We start from the raw sequence: 24,392 nt of genomic DNA on the forward strand, positions 1-24,392 counted from the left end.
ATGTTAACTTTAATAAAAAAAAACTTAAAAAAGAGTAGATAACTCAGTATATCTTACGTTTTTCTCTAGTTTTTTGAACATACGTACGAAAAATAGCTTAGTGTATGTATGTACATACACTAAGCTGAATCAATTAATAACGCTCAATGCGCTTGTTGTCATGCTATAGAGCATAAATAAATAACAGCTTTTGGTTTTGATCTGTTGGCTAGTATCAAGTACAAGCGGTGTATCAGGGGTGGATCTAGCAAAAAAAGTGTGTGGTACAAAATTTGTATAATATATCTAGAGTGGGAGGGACTGCGCGGGGTGACCCCCTTACCTGACACCGCGCTAGCGGAACTTTTTAAAATTTAGGCATCTTAGAATGAAGGAGAGGTGTGTTTGAGCAAAAGTTGTGGCTCAATTGGGGATGTTTATTGGGACCACTCTCATTTGTTTATAAGCTAAACAAATTTAGGTCAATGTTATTAAAACTGGTTCGTTTTAACGAGCTCTACTAGGCCGTTTTTGTTCATTTCCTCCCAAAGCAAGTTCTCAGTGAAATGAATTGTAATTTACTCAATTCTTGATGGATTTTAAATCTTTTTTTTTATTTTTTGTCATATTTATGGTGGTGCATTTGCACCATATGCACCACAGTAGATCCGTCCCTGTGTATACACCAATGATATAAACCCTCACTGAAAATAATTTAAATTTGGAAACAAAATCATTGGTCTGGTGAGATATTACTTAGAATGCATCTGATAAGCCATTAGGAGGTATTTTCTGGAATGATTTCAACCTTCATGCAGTGTCATGCGTCACGCGTTATACTAAACGCGTGCGTTGATTTAGCCCACATTCCTTGTGGCCACGAAAGTTCAAATTTAGTTTCACATCCATAACGCTGTAGAGCGCAAGCTATAACACTTTCACGCGTATAAAGCGTGATCTGGGAAAATTCCTACACGATGACTTGAACATGACTAAATATTGGAAGACGCGCTACAAACCCGCTCTGATACATATAAGTAAGACGTAAAAACTATCGTAAATGTAAACCAAGATATACAGGTAAAATACGACGTCTTATAAAAACGTTGATGTTCGGTTCGGTACGAAGAAACTTTGACAGCACGTGGAAAATTTTTAGTCTACTACGAACTCAGCGTCTACACAATCCCGGTTAAACTGTCGAGGATCGTTGGTGTCGGTGGCAGTGATATATATTGCATGCGAAGTAAGATTAAATTTATGCACTTCAAACATTATGAATTTTTTATATGTATACCCATTTTTGTGAATACAACTTCCATGTTGTGGTACTGTAATTAGCTAATTGCAATGACATGTTAGATTTGCAAGCAGTTTCGCCTACCGCGTGGTCGTGATATGCTGTTGGAGTATGCAGCTCGCGTCTTTGTTCCAGTTATAGTTTATTATTTGTAATTCTAACACAATTCAGTTTTCGTAAGTTATGAAGGACATCCGAAAGTTTTGTCAAACTCAGTTTATAAATGATCATATTCCTATTGTGACTATTCTATGTAAATAAATGTTGTAGAAACACTAGTTACTACTTTTTTACGGGTAGCTAGCTAAGTTAAGTTCCTAAACAAGCTAAGCCAAACTAGCTAAGTTGCTAAACAAAACACTAAATAATAGTTTCTATCGTTCGGAGACGTAATCGTCGGCGTGCACTGTACAATTGTTAATAGATAACTTGATGATGTAACAGTATTTTGCAACGTATTGAAATTTATTAAATATTTTGTAGAAGTAATTTTACAGAGATATTTTTGAGAAGAACTTCCTAGGGTGCAACATAAAGTCCGATCGAACAATTCATGAGTCAACAAAGCCACACCCCAAGTATAGTCGGTCTACCACCACTACAAACAAAACTGTTGTTACAAACACACTGTCTTTCCAAAATTGAACCTGGATAGCCCCAAGTATTCCTCAAAGTCAACATCATGGGAGATTGCAATCCACTTGTTAATCTTTTTGCTGGCGGGTAAGTAACGATTAATTATTGTAGTTTTTGGTACTCTCTAGCGTATCCTCACTGTTGGTATGCCGTTGTTCTACTCTGAAATAGAATAATTGTGTCATTTCATTATTCAATTGTTTCCTAAAGGCGAAAAGACAAAAAATTTTGCGTGATATTCTCAAAATTTTCTTTAAAATTCTTAGTGTTGGGGGGACGGTTGGTGCAATAGTGACGAGTCCCCTTGATGTGGTAAAAACGAGACTTCAATCCAGTGGGGCTCAATGGACAGCCCCGAAATCATTACAACCGACGTTCAAATGCCCGACTACTGGCTTGCCCATCGATCCAGCGACAACAAGAAAATTTCTTGGAAACACCACACCACTGCAGTACTACAGCACAGTATCTCCTGCTACACAGTTGCCAAGACTTTCTCTGTTTGATTGTCTCAGGTAGGCCCTGAATTGAGCAACTTCAATAGATTAATGCTGCATCGAATCTTACACAACTTTTGGAAACAGGGAGGCAGTCTGTGCCTCATTGTAGCAGTAGATTAACTCTTGTTTTCATTATCCTGCTGCTCCTGTTGCATTCATGATTAGGTATTTGCGCACGGCTAGGCTAGGCTGCGGGGATGCAGGCACGTAAATAGCTCAAGCTGTGCAGGTCTGTTCTGCATTTGATTATAGCTCACAACAGTATTGATAAGCAATTTGACACTATATTCGAATGTAACACATTCCTTGCCCACTGTTTTGTAATCGTTTACGTCTAGATTGACCTTGAAATCCAGCTGATGTTATGTACCTGAAAGAAACTTCTCATATTTTTTGTGGCCTTTGTTTGATGGAAGTTCAGTTTTTGCCAGTGTGCTGCTTTCTCTTACCTACGGTTATGCAATACACTTGTAGATTTATTCACAGACATGAAGGGATCCCAGGGCTATTCAGGGGGCTTGGACCGAACCTCGTTGGTGTAGCTCCATCAAGGTAGGCTTCATATGTCCTTTTGGATGACATCACCGCTCACAATATCGAAATTCCTTCTCATCCGTTATTTCATTTACATGATGAAACCGCCCTTCGAAAAAATCTATGCTTGCATTAAGGCATGCAATTATTGATATTTTGTTTTGAGCTTGTGGCAGGCTTTGGTTTCTATTGTTAAGCACTTCTAAAAATATCCATGGAATAACTTTATTAGTCAGTGGAAAAGGCCATTTACTGACATTTTAACTTTGTCTGCTGATCTAAGATCGTGTTTTTTGTGGGCTTGATTTGTTAAAAGAAAAACTGCTGCTTTTCACACCATTTTACTTTCTGTTAGTATTACTGCAGATATACCCCAGCAAACAAGCTAAGATAAGCTGTCATTGTATATCTATAGCATTTGTTATTCAATTGAATGAAATACTGCAACATCATTTGAAGTTAAACAGAAGAATGGTTTGAATGTTTTAGAGCCATATATTTCTGTGCGTACGCCAAGAGTAAGGAAATCTACTCTCATTCAACTTACATTACCTCCTACGGTAACTCCATGGTACATTTGCTCTCGGCAGCAACAGGTGGTTTCATCTGCTGCTCGCTTACCAATCCCATCTGGTTCCTCAAAACTCGACTACAGCTCGACAGCAAGTAAGTGCTTATCTCCTTTTCGTCGCTGTCTCGTTGGTTGGCCTTCATTCTGAGAAAATCGCACCCAAAAAGTTTCCCGCCAGATTGTTCTTATTGAAATTTTAGGGGCTCAAGTATTCAGTTTTTCAGACCTGCCCATTCATTAGCAACTTCAGTGCCATTTGTAATTACTTTGTTCTTCTAAATCCTTTTTAGCCCTGTTAGGAGTATTACAGACTCCAATCAGTCTTTTATTCTATCAAAAAATAGGAGGCATTCTGTCTGTAATGCTGTTTTCATGAGAGAAATTTGGCTGCGTTAGCATTCTGAGGTTGTAGGCTCTGCTGATCACTTTTACCGACAGTATGTAGTGTCTGTAGAATTTGAGTGGCTGCTAAACATGCCTTGGGGGGAGATTGTAATTTAGTGGTCAATATGAAGCATTATCTGTAAAACCCAAATATGCGGATATTATTTGTTACTCTCGTTTTGTTTTGTAAATTCTACATAGTCTTCCTCTAGCCCGATCCTTACAAACAGTTCTACCTTTGATACCAAAATTTCACTTACTTTTTATCAGCAAAATTCAGGAATGCATTGCTGTCTTCCCTTGTTTTAGTGTAGACAAGCAATCGCCTACAAATTTCCATCAATATTGCTGACAGCTGACTTTACTTAGTAATCTATATGTTATTGTCCGCCCGATCGCATCTACTCTTGTGAACCATAGTTGATGCTAGTCTCTGTTTCACCAGGTCACTCTGCCCTACTTAGACATTGACCTCTATGATGATCAACATGTTTACAACTCCCGCACTCTCCTATAGTATAAGCGATGGCATCAGACTGGACTTGAATACAAAATCATAACATAAATATACAAGAAGAATACTTTTGAAGAAAGGTTGCCACTATTGAACCTGGTCACGCTTAATTAGTTAAGAGATGGATTTCATTAACAGCTAGCGTTTACCCTCTTAACTTGCTGGGGTCATTTTTATTTTTGTTCATGTCTTATATGAGAGACATGTTTAGTCATCGGTCAGGCAAACAAACACCAGCAATCGCCTTTTTATAGCTGAAGAGCGCTTTATTGTAGCGAATATGCTCACTCTCATGCGTCCTTAGTTGCTTCTTCATACGCCTTCGCACTCGTTCTGTAGCTCTGTGTTGGATTACCTCCTAACGTACATTGAATGGTGAGCGTTGGATCTCGCTAGGCCTTTATAGATAGCTAAGGTGCTGGGAAGACTTGATGGCAATCAGTGTAATCCTTGGTTGTTAGATGACTTCGTCTATTGGCATACGCTGACTTTTCCCAAAGCTCTAGTAGTTGTTTTATATAGTTACTAGTTAGTCTGGGTGGTTCACTGCCAAGATCTGTGAGTTTAGCTACTGCCTATTATAGGTAATGGGCTTCGCTTTGTTGGTTAATCTCCAACTGCTATTCAAAGGCACTTTTTAACAGCTGCAGCAAGAACTAGCTAGTAATTCTCGCAAGCATTTGCTAGTATTTCTCATGTGCGCTTCATAGCCGATCTCGCAAGCTTAGCGAACCCAAATTCCTTCCTGGTGATTGTTAAAGCAAAAAATGGTTCCATTTATCAATCAGGTATGATATCATTCTGTTCAGATGTCATTTACAGCTGTTCCGATAATTTTATGTTTGTAAAAGATGGTAATATGTCCACATAAAGACATTAGTATTAGTAGTTCATGATGTCATTTCGATATCCAATTGACTGATATCTAATATGACAATTGACTGATATCGACTAGATTTGCCCTATTTTCAGTTCATTGCTATAGGTGTGAGGTACTGCTAATAGTGTAATTTTACTTTGAGGACAATTTGCTGAAATACGTTTACAACCTCACACTAACCCTGCGTCACACCTTTTTACCTTCCTGCGGTCTGCACCCAACCGGTCAAATGGCTGAGAAAGGCAGATTGATTACTGCCTTTACCTTATCATAAATATACAGCAATCCAATGAAATGCGTAGTCGAACCTTAATTGTATGACGCTATTGTTGTGGATTCATGATGTTCGCTATACCATGAATAATTCCTATGCTCGGAGTGCATAGATTGGTGTGGAAATTTTCCATCACGCTGGGACTTGCCCTCATCGCTTTGTTGAACTACAATTCAATGCCTCTCGCTAACAACTTGGCCGGATTATATGGTTATATATGATTACTTATGGATTATATACATTATGTCATGATTCTGCTGAGAGCTGTTAGTATACCGTGTTCTTTAGTTGATTAGTTATGGTATTTAAATACAACTAGCCTAGTGTTACTGCACTCTAAGATGCTTTCAGTATGATGAGACATTTAGTGCAGTCAAATCTCTGCTTATCTTCTTTACCTTGCTGCACATTTTGTAACAAGGGAAATATATAAAATTTTAGCAAAAAATTTCTAGAATTGTTTTGCTTCCATAAGCAAATTGTGTTGAAATATTGCGAATTATTTGTTCTAGATCAGAGCTGTTGATATACTGATTTGCAAAAAAGATTTGCATTACTCACATTTTTAAACTTACGAAAAGAAATCGCATGCTCACATGAGAACATGGAGGTAGATGTGTTTCGCTCCCAACATCGCTATTAGTAGAGTGGTGCTTCCAGCGCTGGCTATTGGACTTGTGTATGCAGCTAAATCAACTAAACCAAAGACATGCTCTCATAAATACGTTATAAAGTTTTGCAAATGTGAAAGATTAAACTACAATACCAGGCATTGAAGGAATCAAGTATTCATGTTTTAGCTATACGCAGCCGAGTAGACAACTCCTGAACTTCTTTAATCAAAGTTGAGGAAGCTTGATTGTGTCAGGACATTCTAAAGTTATGCTGCTTATTCTTGACTCTATTGATACTTGTTTCCCTTGCAGGAAGGGAATCAGCAAACTAACGGTGCTACGGTGCATTCGAGAAGTATACAAAGAGAATGGCATCAAAGGGTTTTACCGTGGCATCACCGCTTCCTACCTCGGCATATCTGAAACCGTCCTCAACTTTGTAATATATGAGAAACTAAAGGAGAAGATCCTTGTTCATGGTCGTACAGTCGACATGGAGAATGACCGGACTGCGGTCGATTTTGGGCAGTTCATGCTTGCTGGTGCTATGAGCAAGACCATTGCCTGCATCACATTCTACCCACATGGTTAGTTTTAGAGATTTCTTTGTTTTAACATTTTTAGATTCAAGGTGCAACCGTGATTCAGTGATTAGCTTATGTTCAGTAGGTCTTCGATCAGTATGCAGCTAGTTTAAGTTGAGGAAGGCCCATTTGTGTCATTGGGGAGAGCATTCAACCACAAATGCACACCTAATCTCATGAGCATATGATGACAGTAAATCATATATCCACTTCCCTAACAGGAAAAGCTGAAGTAAGATATTTGCCTAGTGTTAATGCCCTGTGTACTCGGTGCCAGCTGTTCATATATCTGACTGAGAGTCAGTTTGTCGAGGGATACGCTTTCTCATAGACTTTCATATACTTGACCTGATTGGTCCACCCAATGGGACAGTTTTTCCTGTTGTCACGCGAGGTTACTGCAAGATGACTCAACAAATATATTTTATGTACAAAAACGAATATCGGTTGCCTAGATTGTGTAAACGCTCCATTGAGATTCCATCGAGCGTTTACAATGATTGTGTGAATGCAAAAAAAAGAAATATTCCTTTTAAAGTTATTACAATCATGTAAAAGGGTAACGTTCTAGCTGGATGACAATTGCACTTGAATCAATATTTTGCTTAATAACACTGTTCCATGACTTGGCCTTGGGAAATGGAGAGGCAATTGGGATAGAAATGGCCCACTCAGCTTGCATCGTGTAAAAATCCATTTTCCTGGGCTCCATCATCATCTTTGGATCACCTGGAATGTGCGCATCACTAGTAAGAAATGAAGAACAGTGTGTCTTGCTGCATCTCAGATGGTAAGGCAGTTTTTTGCCATTACCGTACACCTCTTTCCAATGAGCCGTTTTATTTAGCTGCAAATACCGCATTTTTCAAGTCATTGACATCGCTGTACATCCAACATTGATAGCATTGCAATTACAAGGTTTTTCTCTCCGTGTAAAGTTGAAATGACAGTTTTAGTAATTCAGCTCCAACCTGATTATGTAACTACAATATTTGTTTTCATTTTTTAAAAATACTTCAACAACATTTCACGTAGATTTTACTGTTAAAAAATATGGCATTAACAGTTTTGAAAATTTAAGAGCCAAATATGAACATTTGTGTATCAGTTGAAGAATTGAATAGTTTATGGAAGTCTTGGTAATCTCGCACGTCCAGATTTGCTCTTTGGAATACATAAAACTCTGCACGATTCGTTAAAAATGATCACCAACTTAATTTAAATATCTCGGCACATACTAACTCATATGACTATGAAGTTTCTATTCTCATTTTGAAATTATTTTAAAAATATCAATCAATTTGAAAAGATTTTTTGTGTAATCACCTGAACATTGCAACACGATCTGGCTGTTAGTACACAGAAATCTTTCTAAAGCTCACAGATTTGCGATGAACCTCTCTGCCTTTCACTCGGGATGCACTGTGGTTTTAGTAATTTACTGGCTTGCTAGAGATGTAGTGTTTTGGGCAGCATGAGTGGCTCATGTAACAACAGCATTAGCGAGAGAGAATAACTCGCTAGGGGGCCAAAACCTTAGCTAAGCCTGTAATCTAGAACCCTCATCAACATTTACAACCATTTTCATTATCTGATGTGAGCAAATAGTGGAGTTGTTCTCTCTTTACATCATAAATGTTTTGGTCTGTTTCGTCATTCTTGTAAAATTCCTTGTAGTTTGTTCTCTAGTGATTGCATGCATTGTGACATGTTTTTAATTGATGCTTTAGTAACAGTATATGATGTAAAAACAATATATTGTATTATCTTTGCACTCCCATTTATTCTTTAATATCTTTTTAATGCAACCGGATGCATACACATCAGAATCAATCAATGATGCTCAATGCGCTCATAGAGCATAAATGGATAACAGCTTTCGATTTTGATCTGTTGGTTAGTTGAACTGATTGCACATTTTAAAGCATTTTAATACATATACTAACACTGCTATAAATTTGGGCACCCCTATATGTTATATATACTTGCTCTAGCTATATATATATTTGTCAAGTTGAAAGGTTTTATACTGTGCAATTGGAAGATCTTAGAACTGGATACTTTCGTAAAACATAGTATTAATAGTATGGCACATTTGTCTCTAAAGTGGATTTTAGTTTTCTTGTATTCTTATCTACCTAATCAATCTGAGACATAAAAAATGCTTGTCTAACAAGAGTGTAGTTGATACTCATCAAATGTCATTGAATTATAGTCCTGGCAAAAGCAGGAAAAGCAATTGTACCATCATATTGGCTCCTTTCCTGTTACAAAGATGCCTACTATTACTAAAAACAATTTGATAGAGTTAAGGAAAATACCTATATCTCCCTTGGTTTATGTGTGCAACTGATGAAAGTGTGTAGAATATAGTGCATAGAGGAGAGATAATTCTTTTGTGCATAGACATTCGTCATTGTCTATTATGTCTGATATATACAGACAGTTGTTCGATGGAGGAAAGTATCTTTTTAATAAAACCAATAATTTCAAATTAAAAATGTTGCTGATAGCTTTACTTGAAGACTTGAAACAAATTCTTCAACATAGTTGCCCTTTTATGTATACTAGACATAATATTGTAATGTGCTGTCTGGGTTGACAAATAACTCTGTTATTCTCTGTTGTTGCAGAGGTAGCACGAACAAGATTGAGGGAGGCCGGCAGTGTCTACACAGGCTTGTTTCAGACACTTTCGAAAGTCGTAATAGATGAGGGTTTTCCGGGTCTTTACAAGGGCCTCTCTGCCCAGCTGCTTCGTGCCATTCCCAACACTGCCATCATGCTGTGCACATATGAGCTCGTCGTTTACACACTAACACCTGGCTGCAAGAGGAGCAACTGCCTCGACGAGGAGTAGCCTCCTCCTGTTGATTTCATCACAAATAGTTACAAATGCATTCATTATATTTTGATTCTGAGTAACCTTGGGTTTGAGAATCACCCTTCTAGCAATCCTTGATGCGAATAATTCCAATGAATCTTTTAAAGTCACTTCCTTTTTCTATCTTAGTTTAAGAGTTGGTGCTTGTGATTTTCCAGATTTAATATGTATATGTATGGTGTACCTGTATATATTGTTACATAGACCGCAATAAATTTGACTTATAGTTTGCTGTGAAACAACTTGGTATAAATTCTTCATTAGTATAAGCTTCCTTTAGTGTCGTCGAGTTCATATCTTTTACACGCAAAGCTAAAATATTCTCTTAGCCGTTTAATGGACTAGATATAAATGGTATAATATTTATAAAGGATCATTATAAATGATTTGTTTTTGCATGCACTAGTCTCTCCTTCAGCATGCATAATAAATGGTGATCATTTAGCTAGGCCAGCTGAATAGTAAATTTTATCGCTTAGTCAAACGCTGAAAGGTGTGTGCTTCGAATCAATTGTACATTTTTAAAAGCTAGTTCACACAATTAGCAGCTGATTAAAGGTAACATTGGCCAACGTTGTCATAAGGAAAGACTGCGAGTCTACGAGGCTAACAGTAAAACAGCTCGTTGAGTATCTTGTGGGCGTATCTGACTTGTAATGAGGGATTTTTTAATATTGCGATTAATTCTAAACTGTTCATCACACTTGTCTTATAGCTTAGTGTTTGGTTTCGTTGTCGATATAGAATTTTGCTTTTATGGTAAGTGGCACTCGGGGGTGTTCACCTAGGAGACAATACAATGTATAGGTTAACTTTCTACATGCCCAACGATGATACGACGAAGATAGTTTTCACTACAGAAGTTGTTTACTCGTGCTTTTAGCCCAAAGTCGCGGTGATAATTGTAGACCTAAAATCCTACTGTTAAGAAACGATCACTGACTCTTTATTTGTCGGATAAAACGCCATGACGTTCAGTTTTTAGTGATGCTCGCATGAGATTATCAATATAGTAGTACTAATACGGTATTACATGTATGTAGATTATTGTTTTGCCGAAAAAAACGTTGGCATTTAGCCTGTTGGCTAAATTCGCCAAACGTTAGATACGTGTACTTCGACAACTTTACGAACTGTTGTTTTGATGTAGCCGAAGGCTGTCCGAAAACACGTGTTTCCTGTAGTTAGACTTACAATCGGACCTTCGACGCAGTGGTAAGCTAGCAGTACTTGATTGTACAGGTGTCAGGTACTGTGACAGTACGTTTTAATTTTGTTCCATTTCTGTAGTATTTTTACTTCAGCTTTGATGAATGATATAATTGTAACGGTATTTTATTTATTTGATTTTTGAATGGCTACGCAAAGTTAAGTTTACTCTGAGTGTTACTGCATTTGTAGTCAGCACGTTTGTTGGCTCTGTTACTATCACCTTTTATAAGGAGAATAATAAATCTTGAAAATTAATGACAGTCAAACGTGTAAATTTATGAAATTTAATTGCTTGCTATTTATTGGTTACGTGTAATAAGGTTAAGACGAACTGTAATTATGCTGGAGCAAAGTTGTTTACTTTTGTTTGTCAGAAAATATAATTAGTTGCCGTTCACTTTTTGCACATTTTAGTTGATAGTTTGGTTCTGAAACGATCGTTAAAAAGCTAGCAATAAAACTTGAAATTCCACTCAGTGCTGAACCGGCTGTGAATTAATAACTTTTAATTTTTGTTTTGAACATTGATTTTTTGCTACTATTTCATGATTATCTGGTTAATTACTGTTCGGATTTATTGACACTATTCTATAAATTTAATACTTTGATTATTATAACTGACGGGTGGAGAATCAGCATTAAAAAGAATTTTTGTGGAGAATGCTATCGTCTTTTATGATGCTATGTCAAATGATTTATTTAAGGCTAGCTTGGGGAAGTGTTATCGATGTTTCATTTTTATTACCATTAGAAGTTTGCATAACGATTTAGACCTCTGAATGCTATCACCATACTTACTGACAAATTCGTTCTTACATTTTATATTCCTTTATTTAGCTGCCAAACCTGCTGATTATTATCTTTGCTTTCAATAGGTCAATGCCAATTATCTGCTGGGTCAGCCTTTCTATTTACATTTACTAAGTACATTTGCTGTTCTGTAATCAATAGGTACTGTAGCAGCAGTATAGTGTTACATTCTTCTATGCATAACAAGTATCAGTATTCCTCGTACACGTAGTTGGAGTGCATTCTGTTGTAGTCAGTGTTCTTACTAGGTAGGGTTCTTTTATTTAAACAAGGCATGACATTAGATCTTTAGTCACCAGTAGTAGTAGATGTCAAAATTTCTTTAGTTCAACTGACAAGCTTATTTAGGAGAACTGTCAGTTTCATACGCATGCCCTAGAGGGTTACAAATCGCAAAATCTCTACGGTGGAATGGAATATATGACAAGTATTTGTTTAAAAATACTTGTCTCCCCCATGTAGGCAAGAATCACTTTTTTGAAAATTTGAAGGGCTCATGTATACCTACCCAATTGAGTTCCTCCTATGTTCAGGGAACCAAAAAGCAACATAAGGTAACTTTAGACCCGTCATCTGAATTGTCAACAAGACAGAGAAAGGAGGTTGTTGCCCCTCTGCAGGCTACTATACCTCTGTCAATGTATGATGTTATGACAACATAACATTGCAAGAAACGTAATCCTTCATCTTGCATGTTGTACCAGCAATAATGTATTATGTATCTACTAAGTGCAAGCCAAGAGCAAGTGTTTCCAATTTTTATTCCTTATGCAATGCATTGTTTTGACAGATCCGACAGGTTAGCTATGACAGTCATAGAAATGCCCAGCCTTATCTACCAACAATAATTTTATGTGAAAAAATATTTTTCTGTGAAAATAAACAGAAATTAGAAATTATGAGAACATAAAAGGGCTCTAAACTATTTAAATGCTACTTTTATTTATTGCTTGTTATGAAATGTTAAAGTGAAACATCTATTAGTCGGTTGGTCATATCTCTATTGCAATTTACATGGAACTAAAGGCCGGTACGCTTTATGTCTCCATGTGTCGACGTTGTCCTCTCGGCAATTATTTGTCGATTATGCGCACGGTAAACCGAAGGCATCGCCCAGGCAATGTGGATAATTCGGGCAAAATTGCTGCTGTCAAACTTTCCTGATAGTTTGCCAAGCATCCACGGCAGCCTAGGCAATGTACACTATTTAGGTGACGGTGATTGGCTGTCTCGTATTGCTCGATGTATATTTTCTTTTGTGACAGTTTCTGCGGTACTAGTATTTTGTCGTTTCCGCTACTGCATTGTATAATAAGAACGCTATTTCTCGACATAAACGTAAATGATATAAATGTCGATGGATTTGTGATAGTGTGAACATTGTTATCACAGACGATCACCTATTTATGGCGAGATTAACACTGACATACGACGAAACATTGTGAACCAGCTTTGGAGATGGAGATTAGCATTTTATGTATTGATATTCTGTTGAACCTGACCTAAATTCTATATAGATTTAACATTAGAATATGAATGTAACTTGGCGGATGCATACTCCTATCACTACCAAGCACGTGAATTTTTTAATCTCACACTTGGTTGATCACGGCAAATCATAAACAAGGGGCAGGCTTTGCGTTAGCTACAGCTTGGATGCCAATGTCATTTGCATTCGGGCTCATGTGATCTTCATTTAGGTTGTGCTTGTGACCGACTTTTTTCTCTCGCCATGTCTGGAGTGCATCTGGATTTTGAGCTGGATTTGGACTTTCTTTCTGTTGAGGAAAGGGACATCATCCTCGCAGTCTTAAAGAGGGATGAGGCATTGAGAAAGGCTGAACAAGAGAGGAAAAGGTAGATAGAAATATACATACTGGTTGGTGATATTTCTTTTTAGTTTCGGGATTCACATAGACAAAGGTCAATTATTTAGAATTACAACTTAACAATGTTGCTAAAGTTCCTGTGCTAAATGGTAGGAATTAGGACACGAACCATTTCTATATGCCAAGTTATCCTTGTTTATAAATATCAGCTAATATGCCTCTTTTTGTGCCGTGGAAAGGGCTCATAGTATTCCTAGTTATTCACTGGGTTTCCATGCTTCGAATGGGTAGGGAATTGCAGGCTGGCGATGAACTTCCACGGTACTGTTATATGAATCTTTCCAAGATTTATGATGTATCCTTAAAAAAAACTTGTGAAGTAGATTTGCTTTTTTACAGCGAAGCCTTCTCACATAAAAAAGCGAACGAGTTGGATTTTACTGTATCTATGATTTGAAGTGGAAGCAACTCTGAACCCATTCGAAGCTTGGAAAGACAGTGTTTGAGCCTTGCTAGTAGATGTAGTTAACACATCGATAAGTTTGGAGTAATGGCTTCACCTTCATGCTACATTCTCAAGTAATTGAAAGATACATTGGTTAAGAATTTAGTCCAAAAGTTTAGAAAATTGGGGATCACTTTCCAGCAATCAATCTCTTTGCACATTTGTCATATGTTCATTCTGTTTGCGGTATTTCAATGGATGAGCTGTGCATGATCTGGAACGACTCCGGAATTCCTGAACCGATGATGGACTACTTCAGTTTTCCTACTTGTGGCAAACAATGATGTAGCTCTGTGAGTTTAGCTTCTTTCAGTTTGAGGGCCGTGGCCAATGTTTCGCGTTAACAAAAGGATCAATACTCGTGTCCATTTGTAACATCCTTCTGTTCTGCTCAACTGGACTAAACCAGTCTTTGCCCTGGAGTCATTCATGTTCGGCCTATAGTCGTCTTCACAATTAGGGCTATATCGATTGTCTCAAAATATTTGTAAGCTTGTTGCATTTTTCCTTGTCAAAGGCATGTACTAAGTTCCCATACATGTAAATGTAGTGACACACCCACATGGCGCTGCAATGTCATCATAGAAACAACCACGTCACTCTCATTCTGTCGTGATTCAGTGTCGCTGTTTGGAGGTGAAATACCTGTATAATGCCCCATCTTTGTGCCATAGAAACAGCCGTAACGACTAACAGCGTCGCACATGTGCGTGCGCGTAGGTCTTGCTTTCCTGTCGCCCCATAGCTTTATTTGTCCTTGACATCCTAAAGATATAAAGGCGCGATAAGGCGTTGCACAAATATCGCTCTACTATTATAGCACCCTATAGAAGCATGATCTGCTTGTCACCCAACGTATCACTTCGGCCCTTGCGTACCCAGGTGTCATTATACTATTGCTATCTGGAAATGGCGTAATGTTGCTACAAAGACAGGGTTGGGAGATATGATCCAACCATGTTTGGATCCACACCAACTAGTTGATTAGAAAGATTTTATCAGAAACGAGTTAGGAATAAAATATAGGCCAGTCTGTTGTGGCCGGGAAGTATTTTACTTATAGGGGGATACACTTTAGCTTGTTTTTATTGTAATTGTGCTACGCTGCCATTTATATATTTTATATTTATCTTTTGGCAAGTGGAAGTTCTGTTTCATATGCGGCTGATAATCCCATGTGATCATTGACAAAGCTTCCTTGTAAAACGAAGAGCAGTGGCCCCATTACTTTTGTAATATGGCGCGGCCCACCAGTGATACGACCCTTTTGAGGGCAAGCCTTTTTCTAGGAACATTCTAGAAAGTTGCCTTTCTTATAACACACTCTTGCTTGCATTAATTCAGCTCGCCACTGAACAGGGTCACCTAACGATGGTACATGGCAATTTTTGGTTTTTGAAACATTATCGTTTTGTAACATAGCAGGTTGCTTTCAAATCTTACATTTCTTTCTCTCATGTAAACTGGTAGAATGTTCCTGAGGATTGGGTCTAAAATTTTGTTATGCAAAGATCTGCTTTATTCTCATTCCTTTTCTATGAAATTATGAAGCGATGATGCAGGAGCAATAGAATTTGTTGAATGAAAAACATCGAATGCAAAATTGGGTTTTAAATTTTGACAATAAACCAGAGGTTGAAGCATTGCACTGTTTGTAAATCGACCCTCGTAATGCTGGACTACCGCTTTGCTAGTTCTACTATTAATATCAGTTGCTTGAAACAACGATCCCGTATTACATATTTGTAAATACTAAGTCAGCATATGATTTTTATGTGGTCAGCTATGACTCGTCATTAAATCACTAGCAAATCTTCAAAATATACTAATTTAACCAACATGGCGGCATTCCATAGAGAAAACTTACTCTAAGAGAGTGAAAGCGAATTTTATGAAAATAGTAGCCGAATGCTCGGCGCTGCACGGGTAATAACAAAACCTTTGCATAGAACATTTATTTTCAATTGGCTAAGTTTCTTTACCCTATGAATTTAAGGAACTTGAGCTAGTCTAAATCTTTACTATAACAAGAGCCATTTTCATCTCTCCGAAGCCAGTGCTAGAAAAAAAGATTGCTTCATGATCTCTCACGCTAACAAGATCTTAAAGCGTGCTAGCTGCAGCAGTGAGCGTTCTATTTCAACCAATTGGCGTTAAAGATTGGCAGGTGCATAGCTATGTGCACAATTATTCATAGTAGTACCAGTTGGATGCATAGTCTAATGGATATCACTCCTGTCTTCAGGACTGGAGGTTTGGAGTTCAAATCCTTTGCAAAGTGGATATCTCGTTTCTAAAACTTAATCGATATAGCTGGACCCACAAACTCCAGACAAACACTGAAGTTAATATATATAGATTGTGTAGCCTGTATTTAGCATGAGAGATTACTTCTCGAATGACTCACAACAAGGTCCTTTTTGTTTAATAAGGGCGAGTGTGCCTTAGACATATGTTGGAGTTGCGAAACCGTGATTTTATTATGGCAGCATATCCTAGAACCACCCAGCTTAATAACTAATAAGTGATATCACAATTGACTGATTGTAACACACGTAGCTGGTTGACAAGTGTATGTAAACAGCATGAGAGATTATTGGCCAGCTCAATGGTATGCTATGGTATCGACAGGGTTTGTAGTAATTATTAGGAACAACTCGGCATTTGTTGTCATATTTGTACCAGCTTTTCTGGTCGTCTGTTCAGAGCCATGGATGGAGGCTAGAAAAAATTTGTGTTGTGTGAGAGTCGAACTGTCAAAAAGCTGTTAGACGAGCGATCCTGGTATTTGATCATGGATCGCGATATTTTGTGAGTTGATTTGATAAGATCTTTAATCCTCCATGTTTTATTCTTTACAGCAATGGATGTCGAGCAAATAATCCCTCTCTTTTCGAAGTTAATCGGGACTCACTCGCCTCTGCAAAAAGCAAGAGTCCACGAAATGGAAATTAATAAACTCATAACTGATAAAATTACTTTTTTATTAATAGTAAAATTTTCCTTTTTCTGAGGTTTATTAGACGGTTTTAAGGGTCCAGAGCATTTAAGAGGCATGATGAAGTGTGTCACAAGCACTTTGCATTTTTGCAAAATGTTTCAAGAAACAGCGAACCCCTGAGACTACTATCACAATGATGTTTGGGGAGGGATCTCACTGAGCCAGACTATGAGAGAGATTTATGTATTTCAGTTTTTATTTTTCTAATGAATACTTTTTACCCCGGAAAGTACTGAAGTTGTGAAGGCTGATCCGCGATGTAGCGAGATGTTATTATATTATAGTCAAGCAAGTTTATTTATGTCCTGTGTAGCAAAGGATGCGTGAAAGCATTACCCCTTGATGAGCTTTCGTGCCTTGAAGTAGTGCCTGCTTATAATGGTACGATGAACGTACGTTCATTGAAATCTGTGCAGCGCTAGCTCTCTGAATCCCCTTCATCTTGTCTTGTGATTTTTCACGCTAAATTAACCGATGATTCAAATTACATAAGCCATCAAGGTTTTGCTAGTTGCTATGCTAATACATTGGTCACTATGCCTCGACACTGGACATAATAACTAGAGGATTCTGATTCGCAATAACCAAATGTCAGGCCGGCTCATGTGATCTTTTATAATCAGACTCCGGCGGAATTTATGTTACGATTCACTGACCTCTCGGAATGTTTCTGATGCCAGCAGTCGGCTGAGTGCAGGAAGCAAAGCGGAACACCTTGGCTTGATAGCTCGCACTTAGTCGACAAGTATTCATGACCGAAATTCATAACCTCCATCTTGTAAAATATGGATATTTGTGTGTAACCCTTGGAGATTGAGTATGATGTCTGCTTAACTTACGGCAAGCAGAGGTTGTGCGTGTTTTAAAAGCTCTGTTGTATAAACAATGGCTCTATGATCTTGACTTGAGACATCTGAGTTTTGTCGAAAATTTAGAACCACGACTAGTGGAGTCATGTACAGTTGCAGAGAGTACCGTACTTTTTGGACTATTAGCCGCTACTTTTTTCAGATGTTTTGAGCCAAGCCGCTTATTTAGAGGCTGCGGGCTATTCTGTGGTTTTTCTTTCACCGCCAGGGGCGCGCTAACCGGAGTCTCCGGTTAGCGGCTACTTGCAGTGAAAGAAAAAACGGAACATTGCCTGACGGTACTGTTTCGTTAAGCACTGGGTAAAAAAGCGGTGGTTAATACGGAACAATGCCTGTGGCACTGTTCCGTATTAACCAGCTCAGTTGCTGCCGTGTTAAAAATCACTGTTACGAGTTGTGCCGCCTATACAAAAGGTACGGCCTATGTATTGTTTTATTATTGTTTTTTTTAAATAGAGCAGATGCGGCTTATATAGGGGTGCGGTTAATAGTCCGGAAAATACAGTAATTCATTGTTGGATGTCATATGATTCCTGTCACCGCCAAAGGTAATTCAACCCCAACCCATTGTTTATACGTCAGTAGTTATAGACCACAGTCTATGGCCACTCTTTTGGATCTTTGTAGCGTGTCAAGCTTATCTATGTTCTCTTCAGAGGATCGGCTTTTTAATCCGATCTATACTAAATCGATACTGAACGTCAAAATAAGAATTTTAGGAGCCCGTGTTGTGTCAGGGCCCCTACAAACCGTCGTTTATTTCTCCGTGTATTTTCTTGTTTTATCATTCATCAAAACATTTTGTTTTGATGAATGATTACTACAGGAATGAATGTTACTACATGTGCTTGATGTGTTGAGGTTATATAAGCTTTGAGTTATCCCTACATGCGTGTTTTCAAAGGTATCGGATTGATATGATAATTGTCCTATCAACTAGGGGATATTTCACACATGAATCCAATAAAAACATTGTTAATATCTACCAAATGCATTAGTTATACTAATATCTGTCAGTTATTGTAATTTATTATTGACGATTTAACAAAATTCTGGATGACACCGGTAAAGGATGCATCGGAATGCTTCTATTTACTCACTGTCAAAGATGTCTACCAAACTCCAATACTGCGAATATTGTGTACCCAGTCAAAGCAGAAAAACTTGCAATTCTTTGATATATATGCAGGATACATGATTAAAATTTGTTGCGTGTGCGTACATGTGTAAATATGTAATTTGGAAGGACCTTCTATGACAACAGCATTGCTCCAAGAGTTTTTATAGTAAATTGTCGATCGTTAAAAACAGGCTATATTTGTGGAAATCAGGCTTTGATAAACATTCTGGGTATCATTTAGTAAACCGTCGCATGACACTCCAACAGCCCATGATAGCCATAAACAGGTGCTCAAAGCATTGATCAACTTTTTGTTTAATCAGTTGCATTCTACCAGCCTTAGCCTATCATTAAAGGTTATAAAATTGAGTCAACTGTGATTTAATTTTCTGTTTGGCAATTCAAACACAATTCTTAGATTTTTAATGATATGAAGATTATAAACATCGTTATCACAGACAAATTGAATGTATTAATTTTAAAAACAAAAATAGCATTTTTTTTGTTATTTTTGCATTGCATGTTCAATTGATATAAACCGTTTGTAAATGCCAACAGGCAGCATGAGTTGAGCTTTTACCAGACTAGATAAGTAGGCCTACTTAAACACAGATTATCAAAAGACCAGCTGCATTCTGTCCTACCTGGCAGGGAATCATTTGAGACTATGTTTTCCGATTAATTTGCTCAATTTTATTGAAAGGTTGGGTGTTGGGTTAATGGCTAAAATATGTAGTATGAATTGTTCATTTTACAGACGTAGTAGATGATATTAAGGTTGAATAATGTTTGCTACTCTGCATCCATTTCTTGGTAGAAATCAAGTTTTTTAATGTCATTGTGGTTGATATAGAATTTGTCAAGGCCTCAAATACCTAATCATTGATGTAGTCTAGATATGAGGCCTTTGAGAAGGGGATCTTGTTCCAAGATCTTGTTCCAAGTACCGGATAAGGTCGCAGCGTAACCTATTTTGTCCAGCCCAGATTTTATCAGAAACCCGTGGATTCCTGACTAATTACAGCTGTAGATTAAAGAATGTAAAGGAACATCTTGTCATAGTCACTGTTTCCATGACACGCATGATGCACAAATTTGAGCCGATCCGCATCATGGAAACAGCTGAAATCCACTAGCTAAAGCCTGTACAGCCTGTTCCCATATCAGCTGCCTGCGGGATGCTGGTGGTAGTCTTGCGCAGCAAAACACTTGCAAAGCTAGGCTCGGCGGCTTCTGTTCACATGAAGCCTGGTTCCCATATACGCCGCAAGTACTAGCGACAGCACCGCAGAGCTATCAGCTGTGAAATGTGAACCTACACGTCGAGTACCGCCGGTAGTTGCCGACGGTCAACGCAAGACTTCAGCGCTGTTAAAATTTCGCCAAGATTGGCAGGAAAAACCTTCCCGAAATGCTCTGTACAAGTGAAGGTCAGCATTTTTGAAACGGCATAGCGAGCGAAAATGTTTATGCGATTATTAGCGACCTTCAAGGCTGGTTTACGCTACCGCAAACCCATCCGCGTTCACACTAGTGAATATTCTGCGGCACAGTGTTCTCAATATTCAATTCGGTCGCCGAAGGGATGAAATACCAGTCCCGCAGCGACTATCGGGTAAGGGACTATATATCAAGCAATCCATGACAGCCAATCACCATCGTCGAAGTGATGCACATTTCACAGACTGTCGTGATGCATGGTGAAATATCAGGAAGATTTGACAGCTACAATTTTTCTTGACCCTATCTACGTTGCTTCAGCGACGTCATGTATCAATGGTGTATATAGTTGGTGAATAATCATCAAGATGAAAGCCCCCTACATGCCGGGATACAGTATGTTCAGCCTTTAGCATTTACAATAAGCATGGTGCTATTTTATTCATATACTGAAAAACCTCTAATTGAACGCCGTGGCTCTATTTTTGCAACTCTTTTGCTATAGTGGCGGTCAAATAGAGGTGGCATTCAATTAGAGGTGGCATTCAATTAGAGGTTTTTCGTAACTCAATTGATATTTATTTGTGGCTCATGATTGTTTTAATTACCCGCTCGGCCATTGATCCACCAGTTGGCACATTCTTTACCTGATATGATTGGTTAAAAATTAATTATTAGGGTTTGTCAAATGAGATAAAAGAGAACTCTCGAATCCTTATCAACCACCTTTCATGACTGTCTCAGACGGAACTGCTTGACATCCTATAGACTTTACGTAGCTTAGCAAATATTTTGATAGAATTTAGAGTAAGACGTGGTTTCAGAGACATGCTGGTAGCAGCATTATATCCTCCTCAAACTATGCCACGGGTCCATCTACATGGCGTCATGGATCATAATTTACTTACAATATCCTATAGTTTCGTAATAGCGCCTGTGCTGAGAAAGCAAGGAATTTGGAACTCTATGGAATTTGCAACCTGCGTGCCTCTACAACTCTACGGTGTCATACGTTTAAAAGTGTTAGGTTCTATCATACACTGTATAGTTCTTGAATTCAGTGTAAGGATTCTGTCCATAGCTGGACAACTCTTACTAGCTGCTGTTGAGCTGGATTGGATAATATAGGAAGTGCTTTAATTCACTTTATATTACAGTCCAATGTTCCAACATACGGAGAAACATGCTAGCAAATATTCGATTCTACGTTCCAAGTAATCTCCAATATATGTTATTCGAGTTTTTTAAAACACGACAGTTTTACGAGGGTTTTGAAGCTTGGGAAAAAAATCTCAAAAATATAAAAATGATAAAATTGTATAAGCTAATATAGTTTAAGTTGTACCCACAGGAAGTTAGGTAAGTTATCTACCTCTACCCTTGAACCTATCCATTACCGAAGCCATATTTTCATACGCTTGTTTCTAAGGCTAACAACCAAACCCACTTTTTATTGATTACTATTTCATTAATTTATTGTTTTGAGAAGTTTTATATAATGTATTTATTTTGATGCTGTGTAGTATTAAGGGTTATTAAAGGATTATTAAAGGTTTTTGGGTCGCGGTACGTTTTAGATGAATGATTGTGTACTCTTATAGAGACATATCCTCCAACACTCACGCTTAACATTTGGAGATGATTTTAGGATGACTCAGCTTCATATGTTGGGGTTTGACATTTTAGTAGCCCACAGTTCATTGGTTAACCCTTTGGCTAGGTTAAAGCCCTGCCAAAACACCTGAAAGGCGTGTAATTTATTTTTGAAAATTTAATAAAATCGGTATTTTATGAACATGCATAGCTCAAACTAAAATTTATTTCTTTTAACAAAATCTTTTGTACATGAACATTCATTTACATATGTACTACTACAAAAAAGCTGCAACTATGTACAATTTTTCCTGTATGAAATGCTTGGACTCCTTTCAGTAGAGTCCAACGCCACAGCGTAGCCGTGCGAGCTACAATAACGATCATCTCTGTATATTCAAAGTTTTACGCGTTTGCATCACTTCTATCATGTGAATTATTTTTATACTGATCAGACATAGATCACTAACAATCGCAGGATCAAATAAATTTTTATTTTACCGTTTTGAAAGTCGAGCCGATGTTGACCGGTTTTTCCAACTTCCATTTTTTTCCAAGTAGTCGCGATTTCTTTAGTTTTTAGCACAAAGCGATGCCTCTCAAATAATCATTTTATATTGTAATTCATCGACTAATATCTTGTTGGTGATATTAAAAACTTACTAGCGTTCATATCCTTTGTTTGGTGTTACTAGGTGACAACTTTATAAACGTCTACCGAAAGCGACATAAATGTTGTTTCCCCACGCAACCGATAAATGACATTTTTGTCGTTTTCCCAGCCAAAGGGTTAAAGGGAGCCAATCAGCATGCGAATAGTAGTGAAGAATTTGCTGTATGTGCCCGGTTATTCACCTGTACACACACCTATGATAAAATAAAAGGCAATATTTGCTGCAATGAGCCGCTGTTCGGAGGAAACCTTGGGAGTGCACCAGCTGGCCTGTCTCCTAGCCACTAATTAATCCTTTCACTGCCATCCATGTACAAATTTAGCTATCGGCCTACTGCCAGCCATTTTACTGAAAATCGCCAATTTTGCTTCATGATATGTAAACGATGTTTTTAACTTCAAGCTCTATCTAGACTATTTTTGTTATGTACGTGTCTTTTATTTTGCCAACATGTTAACAAACACTGCTATCCAAAAAATTCAATGTATCTATACTTTGCGCATTGATAAAGCTATGTGAAGCTACGATTGCTATGAAGCTAAACCGTTCCTCTACAATGTTCCTTACTCTTACAAAACTATTTCTATCATCACCATTAGAGTCAGCGCTGCTACTTTAATTATCTGTGTAATCCTGTGTTATCTGTGTACCAAAATCTGAATATGAATCGTCTATGCCGTCCTCAACATAAGAAATTATCTATTTTCTAACTCGGGAGGTCTTTACGGAAGCTAGAATAACACCAAATAGCTCGAATGTCAGAAAGAAAAAATGTTTGTTTTCAAGTTGGAAATTCCCAAACAAAAATTTGAAAATGCTTCGTTAATTTAGGCTAATTTTATAGAGAAATCTTCGGACAACACTGTCAATACCATAAAAGCCCTAAAGATCGTTGGTTATGTTGTCAACGAATAATGAAATTAAGCTACTACGCAATTGCTGGGACATTTGCAAAAATGCGCATATGGCAGTGAAAGGGTTAAAACATCTATCAGTGGTGCTTACCTCCTAAACTTTAAGCAAGTCACTTGTCTGGCATGCTTCATTCTCTATCCTAATAATTGGTAGCATAACTGCCTACATTCACCAGTTCTTCTGACAGCTGGAAACCAATGCATTCAATCATGGTTATAGATGAAACATGGCACGTGAGCTTTACAAAACTGCTAAAAAGCGTGAAGATCAAAGTTCCCTTTAGACAAGCTGAAGGCTGGGCAAGAGATTTTTTCTTAACTACAGCAGAGGTATTAGTAGTCAGCAGGAGTCTAAAGGATGTTTCATACTATGTCAGGGGTTAATCCCCTCCACTTGATTTGTCAACTATGTGCACCGATGTTATCGCCGAGGCAAAGCAGACATGTCGAAAAACATCGCCGATGTCAAAATTTCCCGATTTTTGTCGTATATTAACGATTGTCTGTGCATGTGCAATACTCACCACTTCGGCTATGGTGATTGGCTGTTGCGAATTGTATGATCTATACTTCCCTTCATGATAGTTGCTGCGGGACTAGCATTTTATGGTTTCGCGACTGTAGTGTGTAATGAGATCGCTGTGTCGCAAACTATTTGTCGATGTAAACGCAGATGGGTTTGTGATTGTGTGAACAGACGATCACGGAAGCATTGCAGGATTAATGCTGACATACTTGAATACAGCGTGCACCAGCCTAAAGATGAACTTG

At 37.9% G+C, this 24,392-nt stretch overlaps 2 protein-coding genes across 12 annotated transcripts in view; both read left to right on the forward strand.

Moving 5' to 3' along the window:
- Window positions 1–1,143: 1,143 nt before the first annotated feature.
- LOC137408858 (solute carrier family 25 member 36-A-like) lies at window positions 1,144–9,886 on the forward strand. Its single transcript, XM_068095440.1, has 7 exons — window positions 1,144–1,225; window positions 1,763–2,002; window positions 2,182–2,430; window positions 2,890–2,967; window positions 3,439–3,615; window positions 6,499–6,773; window positions 9,404–9,886. Exons 2-7 carry the CDS (start codon window positions 1,962–1,964, stop codon window positions 9,628–9,630), a joined length of 1,047 nt encoding a protein of 348 aa, XP_067951541.1. The 5' UTR covers window positions 1,144–1,225; window positions 1,763–1,961; the 3' UTR covers window positions 9,631–9,886.
- A 942-nt stretch (window positions 9,887–10,828) lies between these two features.
- The window catches only part of LOC137408890 (synaptotagmin-like protein 4), a 59,082-nt gene continuing 45,518 nt past the window's right edge, over window positions 10,829–24,392 (forward strand). For 9 of the 11 annotated variants that reach the window (XM_068095500.1, XM_068095503.1, XM_068095504.1 and 6 more), the window contains exons 1-2: window positions 10,876–10,914; window positions 13,377–13,533. In XM_068095500.1, the coding sequence (XP_067951601.1) occupies window positions 13,409–13,533 (125 nt within the window). In that variant the 5' untranslated portion in view covers window positions 10,876–10,914; window positions 13,377–13,408. The other 2 variants (XM_068095501.1, XM_068095502.1) reach the window with 2 other exon arrangements.

Source organism: Watersipora subatra, chromosome 11, assembly GCF_963576615.1.
Source record: "Watersipora subatra chromosome 11, tzWatSuba1.1, whole genome shotgun sequence".
NCBI lineage: Eukaryota > Metazoa > Bryozoa > Gymnolaemata > Cheilostomatida > Watersiporidae > Watersipora > Watersipora subatra.

Excerpts from the sequence above, each read along its gene's own strand:
- LOC137408858 (XM_068095440.1), top strand. The coding sequence starts at position 1,962 with ATGGGAGATTGCAATCCACTTGTTAATCTTTTTGCTGGCGG. Across the intron at positions 2,431-2,889 it reads TCTCTGTTTGATTGTCTCAG|ATTTATTCACAGACATGAAG; the intron begins GTAGGCCCTGAA and ends ATACACTTGTAG. Across the intron at positions 3,616-6,498 it reads CGACTACAGCTCGACAGCAA|GAAGGGAATCAGCAAACTAA; the intron begins GTAAGTGCTTAT and ends TTTCCCTTGCAG.